The sequence below is a fragment of the Miniopterus schreibersii genome (assembly GCF_964146895.1).
Source record: "Miniopterus schreibersii genome assembly, chromosome: 18".
Taxonomy (NCBI): Eukaryota; Metazoa; Chordata; class Mammalia; order Chiroptera; family Miniopteridae; genus Miniopterus; species Miniopterus schreibersii.
This window is the reverse complement of record NC_138121.1, coordinates 5,165,188-5,174,917: the sequence shown is the minus strand read 5'-3', so window position 1 is coordinate 5,174,917 and position 9,730 is coordinate 5,165,188. Positions and strand designations below refer to the sequence as shown.

Below are 9,730 nucleotides of genomic sequence, written 5' to 3'. Positions count from 1 at the left end.
GGCTGGGGCATCCGGAGCTACAGCTTCGGGAATGAGCCCAGTGTGCACCCGGGGCTGAGAACCCTACTCTAGGGCTCCAGCAGATAATCAGGCCTCAAACTGGTGGTGCCTAAGAATCAGTTGGAGGACCCTTTAAAATATAGATTGCTGGACCCCATCCCCAAACGATTCCGTAGGTCTGCAGCGGACCCAAGAACATGCATTTCTATCAAGTCCCGGGTGATGCTAATGCTGCTGGTCCCAGGACCTCACTGGAAGGAGCGCTGCCTTCCAGGAATGTTCCCTTTCCCAGCCTGGCGTTGGAAGGCCCGGCCGAGCCTCTGGCTCTGGGCCAGTGCCCAAAGCGCCTTTAACTAGCGGTCCTGGAGCGCCGTCTGGTGGGCACCGCGGGCACTGCTGCTGGCGCGGGTTATCTCCCCGCCTCGTGAGTGGTGGGTGGTGGGAAGGGGGCGTCGTTCACTGCTGCTGGAGCCCCGGATCGTCCCTCTCACCTCTAGGACCTGACCACACTCAGAACTTGAGCGGCCTGAGAAGCCCGGACAAGGTTAGCGTGGGGTGGGGGTGCGGGGCGAGTTTGGGTAGGGGATGGGGTTGGAGCCAAGGCACCTCCCCCTCTTGCCCTGAATGGTCGTCGTGCGGTGACGCGAGGGAGCCCTGGAGCAGTACAGGAACTGAGCCCCCCCCTCCCCGCTTCACTGAGCCTCGGTTTCCTGATCTGGGAAACGGGAGTGAAAACCTGCCTTCACCCTATTTTCCCCAAACCTATTCTAACCGCCGTAGCAAATGAAGACCCTCCCCCACCCCAATCTATTTATTTCAAAAACTCGACAGAGACAGAAACCCAGCGCCGAAGCCTGGCACTGGAGTGGTCACTGATGACACGGGAATGACCGACCCCCTCGCATCAGGGCGCTGGCTCCCGGCTTCTGCACCCGCTGTTCCTGCCCCTGGGGGCGCTTCCCTCAGGCATCCGCTGCCTCACCCTCACCTCCTTCGGGGTTCTGCTCAAACGTCACCTTCTCGGTGAGGTTTCCCCGCACAACCTTAAACAGGTGATGACTGCAAACCCTCCTGCCCCGCATCCTCAGGCCCCCGCCCGCCGGGTTTTTCTCCCGCAGTCACGGCATCTAAGGCAGGACCCTGCCCTTCTCTAGGAGGCTTAGTATCCGCGCCCCTCCCGCGCCCCCGCCATTAGTCAAGGGGCCTGCATCGGTCTGCGCTGCTCCCGCCGCAGCCCCAGCCCCAGCCCCAGCCCCAGCCCCAGCCCCAGCCCCGGGGCCGGATACGCATCCCCTAAGGCTCGCGTGGGTCCCCGGCCTCCTCCCGGGACACTGCCTTCTTCCCCCACCGGAGGCGCCCGCGCCCCGCTCCGTCCACCTCCGGGGCCTCGGCACCTCCGGGCTCCCCGCAGGGACAAATTCCGCTGCTAAGGGGCCTCGGTGGGCTCGTCGCGGGGCCTTTTCGCGGCTGCTCCTGGGACCTGAGACGCTGCTCCGCGCGCCCCCAGGCTCCCTCCCGCCTGCGCGGAGCGTCCCAGCACCTTCCTCGCCGAGGCATCTGGGTTGGGTTCGCCAAGCCCGCGCAGTTCATTCGGTCTGTTAGTCATTCGACAACTGGAGACAGCAGACGCCATGTGTGGGCACCCAGCTGGCGCTGGGGACGCGGCGGGGACAGAGCGGACCACACTCAGCACGCTCAGGGCCTGGGAGCCGCCCTGCCCACTCTGCTGCCCCCGCCTCCCCCCCGCCGCTCCCCCGCCCCAAACCCCCACCGGGTGGACCCTCGGCCTCAGCCTCGTCCTGATTCCTCTGCCAGCTGTGCTGCTGGCCCAGGGGCGCTGGTGGCAGTTGGAAGCGGGTAGGGGGACGCTACCTGGAGGCTGCTGGGGATCCTGGGTCCGACCTCATGCCAATGGGCTCTGCTGTGGAACCTCGTTGGCCCAGCGACCTGGGCTCCAGCAGCAGCACTCCCCTGGGCAGGGAGCAGCTCGCTGTATCCAATCTTTGGGCAACCTGCCTGCCTGCAAAACCCACGCCAATTCCCTCTATTGCCCCCTCCTCGAAAATACATTCAGCACACTACTGAGAAATGAACAAGTGTATCAGCTGGCAGAGCTCTGGAAAATAAGGTGGGGATGTGCAGGAAGGGTGGCATTTTTAATAGGGTGTCAGGGAAGCCCTCCCTGGAAATGTGACATTTGAAGAAAGACCCACGTGAAGGACAGGCCCGTGTAAATGTCCTGGGAAGGGCACTCCACTGACCTGTGCGTGAGGAGGAAGCCTTTAAAGGGTTTGGGGAGTGACTTCATCAGACATCAGGTAAGTCCTAATAGGACCCCTCAGGCAGCCTTGTAGCTACACATGGGGGTGGGGCAAGGACCCAGTAGGAGGGAGGCCTCTTGGTTTGGGTCAAGGGCAGAGCCTTGAAGATCAAGCAGGCAGCTGGGAGCTGGGCACAGAAGGTTACAGGACACAGAGCATGGAAAAGGGTTCAGCTGAGCACCAGGGTGAGCACCAGTGAGGGTGGCCTGGGCTGAGCGCAGAGCCGCCCTGAGTGGGGTGGGGGCAGGAGCTGGACTAGGTGAGGGTGTGAACAGGCTGGGGGCTGGGACGGTATAATTGGGTGGGGACTGACCTGAGGGTTAGTGAATGGGGCAGAGACACAGCCCAGGTTCTGGGGAGCAGGGTGGGATAGGGGCCAGGATTAGGGATGAGGGCAGGGGCCCCAGAATGTGTCATTGGGTGGGGCCAGCAAAGGGGGCCTGGTGGCAGGGACCCAAAATGATGGCAGGCTGGGACCTGGCAATATGCAATAGGGCAGGAGACAGCAGGAAGGGCTGGGGGAGGAGGCCAGGGGCAGGGCAGGTAGAAGCCAGGGCAGAATTTAAGTGGGTGGGTTAGGGCAGGGGTCTGGGCGGGGGCAGAGTCACTGAAGCAGAAGGGACAGAGTGTAAGTCAGTGACAGGGCAGTCCCAGGGTGTTCTGGCTGGACGCCAGCCGTGACAGGTGGGGCATCTGTTGCCCAATCTCAGACGCTCCCCTCCCCCACTGCGCAGAGCACCGAGACCAGGCCAGAACACTTAATTCACTTTACTGAGGGATCCCAGGTGACAGTGCACAAGGAGAGGGGCCTAAGTGCTACAGGGAGAAGTTAGTCACACGCGGGGCCCTCCCAGCCCAGACATCTCCGGAAGCTGCTCAGCCTGGGACCAGGCCCTGAAGTCCATTACACCCCAGGGAGGGGGGCTTCCTCCCCAGCCCCATGCCCACCCTGACCTGATCCAAAGTAAGCTTGTCTCTGTCCCAGGGAGGTCCCTGCAGCCCAAAGGGGCCACCTCCAAGCTGCTCCGAGTCTGCTTCTGCACCCAGGTGTCCCGAGCGGGGCTGGGACAGTCCAGTTGGGCTGTGAGGACACAGCCAGGCTGCCCTGTCTTCCTCCAGGTGGGCAGGGAGGACCCTCCTGGGGATGGAAACTGGGACACAGATACACACAGCCCCAGGAATGAGGACTTGGAGGGGCAGCCAGTGTAGATCGCTAGTGAGGGAAACACTGAGATAGGCAGAGGGGACCGATGCACAGGTCACCACATGGACACAACTTGGTACAAAAGCATCAGCACTGGGGACAGCACTTGGGACAGCACCAGACCAGGTTGCTGGTGGGGTTGGCTCCAGGGCTGACTGTGGCTCTTTCCCTCCTGGGAACATTTTCTCCCCTCTAAACCCAGGTCCCTAGTCACCTCCTACACTGGCGGGACAAGCCCCCAATCCCTTAGGTGCCCCCTCTGGGTCCCCTCTGGCATTTAATTCACTCAGATGGTGAACTGGGAGACCTGTCATCTTAGTCAGGGGCTGCAAAGCCAGCGCTGAAGGACAGGTCAGCCCAAGGGAGGGGGTGGGCAGCAGGTGGGACTACGGAGGGGAGCCACACTCCTGGGGGAGGGGTGCTGCCTGGCACTGCAGAGAGAAGCCAATAGCCTGGGTGTGAATTGCTGTAACTGAAAATGTTGGGAAATAACTAGGATTTTGGGGAATCACTGTGCAGTCTGAGTGGCAGATTCAGCCTGTGGGCACCAGCAGGTGGCCTTGGCTTTGAGGAGCTAATCCATCTGTATCAGCTGCACCAGAGGTGGGCAGGGCTGGTGCGTCTTTCCTTTCTTCCTCTCCCTCCTCCTCTCCAGCTCCTGGTAACCCGTCCCCACTCCTCCCCCACGTCTTTTCCCCCTCCCCCCTCCACAGGAGCCGCCCCCTCAGCCTCTCAGGCTCGTCTTTCTGGGATCCTTTCCTCCTCCAAGCAGGGAGCTCAGCTTCACCCTGACACCCACTGGCCGCTGGTGGCCAAGCCTCCATCACAGACCCCAGGCCCCATCAGATGAGGGGAGGGGGGAAAGGGGCCTACAGATGCTGGCCAGAGCACGTGCCTGGAATCTTCGGGGCCCTACGAAGAGCCAGAAAGAACTCACTGGCGCTGCTGGCCCCCCAGGTGCCCGGGTCCACGGACACACTCACCCTGGTGCTAACTGGGGGCCACCTAAAGCCACCCCCGCCAGGTGCCCTTTGAGACACGGTCCCATCACCTGGGGCTGGTGCCTCCGGGGGGGTGCCCGTTTCTCTCTCCTTCTTCCATCAGGATCGCTTGTGCCACCTGTAAAGGAGGGACTGGAAGGTAAAGATGAGACCCGCGGTGCGCGCCTGGCGCACAGCAGAGCACAGAGCGCACGGCTAAGCGGGAGACCGGCCTCTGCCGCAGGGAGGGCGGAGGGAGCGAGGAGGCGGAGGCCACATGGCCGGCCGCAGCCCCGCTGTCTCTGGGGGCCACTAGCGGCACTTGGGGGGCAGCCTCCCGCCCCGACGAGCCTTCTTCCCGCGGGCCGGCTTGGAGCCGGTGGGCGGCTGCCCCCTGGCCTCGCCGGCCTTGGCGCGGGCCCCGGCGCCCGCCCGCCCCTTCTTCTTCTTGTCGCCCGCCGCCTCGTCCTTGGCTTTCTTCTCGGGGGTGTTGCCTCTCCCCCCGCGGCCCCGGCCTCCCCGTCGGGTTTTGCGGGACCCCGAGGGGGTGCCGGCCTGACCCAGGACCTTAGAGGCCGTGCGGGCTCGCTTGGCACGGGGCTTCCTGGACGCCCGGTCCTCAGGCTCCGACTCCTCGCTCTCCGTGTCCTCAGACGCCTCCTCTGAGCCTCCGTCCGACGCCCCCTCCGACTCCTCCTCCGACTCCCGGCCGCCGCGCGCCGCCGCCAGGAGCGCCAGCACCTCCCCCAGGCCGCCCTTGGCGCATCGCGACTTCCCGCCCTCCCGGGCTTCTTCCCGGTCTCCCTTCATCACCTCGGCCAGGTCCTGGGCCGCCAGCAGCGCCACGAGCTCCAGGAGGCCCACCTCTTCCTCTTCGTCTCCCCAGCCCCCGAAGAGGCCCCGCGGAGCCTTCTTCCCCTTGGGGAGGGTCTCGGGCTCGGCCAAGGTGGAAATGCACTCCAGGAGGTTCCCGTCGGCCTTGGCCTTCCTCAGCACCATGGCGTCCACCTGGCGGCCCGCCTCCTCCACCTTCACGCGGGTGCCGGACGTGTCCTTGGACATGACGGACAGCACCTCGGGAAGCGCATCTTTTTGCTCCTTCTGGTCGCTCCAGCCCAGCGACTCAATCACAGACGCGATTTTCAACATCTCCTCCCGGGCGGATGGGTCCGAGGGGTCTGTATACGCGACGATGGCCACAAACTCAGGGTTGCCCCCCTCTTGCTCTTGGCTCCCATTTTCCTGCGACTCGCCCTCGGAAGCGTCGCTGTCTAGGGGCTCCTCGCCAGAAGTGTCTCTCACGGCAAGGAGGGCCACCAAATCGGGGACCCCGCTCAGGTCTTCGATGTTGAGGCTGATGGACTCAGCCCCCGGGGTCTCCTTGTCCATCTCCTCCTTCTTGGCTTTGTCCGTCACCGTCACCAGAGCCAAGAACTCGCGGGGGCCGTCTCCGTCCTCTGGGTCACCCTGGAGAGCCCACTTCTTCACGAGCTCCTTGGCGGCCACCTGGAGCGTGGTGTACAGGGCCCTCTGGTCGTCCAGCCCGCTCAGGTCCTCCTCGTCTATCTCCTCGATCACCACGCCCAGGCTGTCGCAGGAAGAGTCCTCGGACCCGCGCCGCGCGGAGGCGGCGGTGAACGGCCGCCCGCCCCGGCCCCGCTTCTTGCCCTTCTGCGCCAGCCTGCTGCCCCTGGCTCTGCTCCTGCGGCTCCGACGGCCCCTCGCGGCCTTGCTGGCCGCGCCCGGAGGGGGACCGGCCTCCCCGGCCGCCGGCTCCGACCCCTGGGCCTGCGCCCCCGACGGGGAAAGGGTGGGCGTGTCCCCGGGGGCCCTTTCATCCAGCAGCAAGCGTTTCATCTGCCTCAGGACTCGCGTGTCCTCCGCGCGGTCCTTACACAGGACCCTCCAGGCGCCGTCCTTGCCCGGGATCTCCCTGGGGATGGCGGGGTGATTAATGTCCTCCACGAACTCCACCAGGGCGGCCTTGGCCTTCTCGTCTCTCAGGGCCCTCGTGCTCCTCAGCCTGAACGTGCCCAGGGCCTGGAAGGCGGGCTTCAGGACCGCCTCGATGGCCGCCTGCCCCAGGCCCTCGGGGATGCCGGTGACCAGCAGCGCCCTGTGCACGTCGACGTCCAGCCCCCTGCACCAGTCCTGCAAAAGGCTCAAGGCCATGGTGCCGCCCGCTCGTGCTGACCGCCCGGCGCGGATCGCGCCCTGGAACAGCGCCGCAGGTTCAGGTGAGTGTGGCGGGGCCGAGGGCGCGGGGCTCGGGGCTCCCGCAGCCACAGGCCGGCTGACGCAGCGGCCTTTCCGAGGCCCCCTCCGCAGGGCTGCCGGACAGTCCGCAGGGGGCTTACGTGTCAGGCCCGGGGATGCCGCCCGCCTCTGTGCCTGGTCTGGATGTCGCGGCGCCGGGCCCGGTGCAGGGAGGTGTCGCTGTGGCACCTGGAGCGGCGCGGGCAGGGCAGCCACCTGGCCGGCTCCGGCGGGTCTGGGCGCGCACCCTGCGCTCCGAGCTCGGCAGTTCCGCTGCGCCGCGGCTGCTCCGTCCTGCGCCTGCGCAAAGGGGCTCGCCCCTCGGCGAGCTGGGCCGGTCTCCATGGCAACGCGGCTGGCCCGAGCCGGGTTCTGGGGACCGGCTCTTAAAGGGCCGGACCAGGGAGGATGTGGGCGTTGGCAGCACCCCCTTCAGCGATGAGCCCCGAACAGGCCAAATTCACAGGGGCGAGTATGTAGGGACCTAAAGCAAGGGGCCCTGGCCCCCCACCGTGGGACTCGGACTCAGCCTTGGGTTCGGAGCTCACAGGTGTCACTCGGTGGAAACGGGCTTCGGTAAGGGGACACTGGCCTCACCTGCTGCGGGGAGCAGGCCCCATTCGGGGTGCGCGGACCTCCCTGACGGCCTCGTTCCGAGAGCAGGCCTCACTTGCCCAGGTTCCTGTACTCAAGAGGGTGCACGTGCAGTTCACCCTGGTTTTGTACGTGGTTTGTATCGGGGCGTGGGCATCAGTGAGGTCAGACATGAATCCTGCAAGAAAGCATTGCCCTGACTGGGCCACCGACCGGCATGGAAACATTACAGCTGCTCAATCAGCCTTCGCTTCACCATCCTTTGCCCCGCCCCCCCCGCCCCCCCCGAAAATCCCGCGCTGTCGTCCAGCTCTGGGGTCTCCGTCTCTACTGCACCCCCCGCTGCGACTCTAGGAAGTTTCGCAGTGTTCTCGTCTGTGAAATGGCCACAGCCGCTAACCCTCCCTCACAGGGTTCTTACGGGGACGAAAGGGGCTGATCCATGAAAGCATTTGGAAGAGAAGTTGGCCCATAGCTGGTGCTCCCTCGAAGGTGGCTATGGGAACTGTTTGTTGAGATCTTACCATTATATAAGCATTTGTTAAATAGGTAGGTAGACAGACAGCTAGAGAACCAAAACACTGCAGTCTTTTTTTTTTTTTTAGTGTAGGAAGAGTTTATTGCAAGGTTACCATGGCAATTGGGCCTACAGGCAAGCCAAATGCTGGCTCACTCTCCTACCAACCCCCCTGCAGCTCCTATTTCCCTGCTTTTCCTTCTCCTTTCACCCTCCTGATCCCCAAATGTATGTTACCTTCTCTCTAGAGCAGCAGCGTCCAACAGAAATATAATGCAGCCCCAAACGCAAGTCACAGGGCTATGTTACATGGGCTCTGGCAGCCTTCTGTCAATAAACAGAAACAGGTAAAATAAATTTTAAGAATAGGTTTCATTTATCCACAGAGAGACAAAATATTATCATTTGTGCTTGTCATCAATATAAAACAATTATTAATGAGATATTGAACATGCTTTTTTAAAATTTTTTTATTGATTGATTTGAGAGAGAGAGAAGAAAGGAGAGGGAAAGAGAGGGAGGGAAAAAGAGATAGAGAAGCTGACCTGGTGATCGAACCCGAAACCTTGGCACATGAGGATGATGCTCTAACCAACTGAGCTACCCGGTGGGGGAAAGGAAAGCAGCCGGGAGAAAGGAAGGAAGGGAGGGAGAGGGAGAAAAAGAGGGAAGGGAGATCTTCAGAGTAGCCAAAGAACATATATATACATAGCCCACGGACACTGACAACAGAGTGGTGAAGGCCAGGGGAGGGGTGGCGGGGGCTGGGTGCAGGTGGGCAAAGCGCGGTGGGGGGTGGGGGAAACGGTGTCTGTAATAGTGTCAACAATTTTTAAAAAATTAATCCTCTTGTTCCATCTTTTCCCCGAGCTGTGTCTCCCTGTGCCCACCAGAGGGCGTGCTGACCCAGCAAAACCCTAACGCTGCGCCCCAGCCTGCTCTCCTACAGAAAGGAATTAGGATCAGGAGGATGACTGACATCAGTAACCGCTACTTACAGCCCCACTGAGCTGGTCTCGCCAGTGTAGAAGGTGACTAGGGTCCTGTGTTTAGAGGGGAGGAAATGTCCCCGGGAAGGGAGGTGCAGTCAGCCCTCCAGCCACCACCCACCAGCAACCTGGCCTGGCACTGTCAGGGTCAGCACCTGCTCTCCCAAGTGCTGACACTACTGCACTGTGTCATGTCCAAGTGTGTCCTGTGCACCAGCCCCCTCTGCCCATCAGTGTTTTCCCTCGGTAGCTATATCCACTGGCCACCCCTCCAAGTCTCTGCTCCTCGGGTTGTGTGTATCTGTATCCCAGGTCCCATCCCCAGGAGGTGCAGTTCATCACACCAGGAGGGCCCTCCCTGCCCATCCTGAGGAAGACACAGCAGCCTGGCTTGTCCTCACAGCCCAACTGGATTCTCTTAGCCCCACTCGGGACACCTGGGTGCAGAAGCAGACTAGGGAGCTGCTTAGAGGTGGCCCCCTTGGGCTGCAGGGACCTTCCTGGGACAGAGACAAGGTTGCATGGAGCTGGACAGCATGGGCGTGGGACTGGGGAGGAAGCCCCCTCTTCCATGGAATTTAATGGACTCCAGGGCCTGGCCTCTAGAGGTGCCTGGGCTGGGGAGGGCCCGTGTGTAACTTCTCTAGCTTCTCCCCATGGGAGATACAAGGGAAGGATGTCATATGAGGATGGAGGCAGACAGTGCAGATGAAGAAGAGACCCCAGCCAAGGAAGGCAGGTGGCCTCTAGAAGCTGGCAAAGGTTAGGAAATGCATTCTTCCCTAGAGCCTCGAGAAGGAGCACGGCCCTGCCAACACCTTATTTTAGCCCCATGGGACCGCTGTCAGACTCCTGTGCTCCAGAACTGG

The 9,730-nt window shown here is 62.5% G+C and overlaps 1 protein-coding gene across 1 annotated transcript; it reads right to left on the bottom strand.

The window, feature by feature from the left end:
* Positions 1-3,002: 3,002 nt before the first annotated feature.
* Positions 3,003-6,756, bottom strand: PNMA8B (PNMA family member 8B). Its single transcript, XM_081118493.1, has one exon. It carries the CDS (start codon positions 6,675-6,677, stop codon positions 4,818-4,820), a length of 1,860 nt encoding a protein of 619 aa, XP_080974619.1. The 5' UTR covers positions 6,678-6,756; the 3' UTR covers positions 3,003-4,817.
* Positions 6,757-9,730: the final 2,974 nt, after the last annotated feature.

Bases quoted from the DNA above. Each gene is read 5' to 3' on its own strand.
- PNMA8B (XM_081118493.1), bottom strand. From the start codon at position 6,677: ATGGCCTTGAGCCTTTTGCAGGACTGGTGCAGGGGGCTGGACGTCGAC.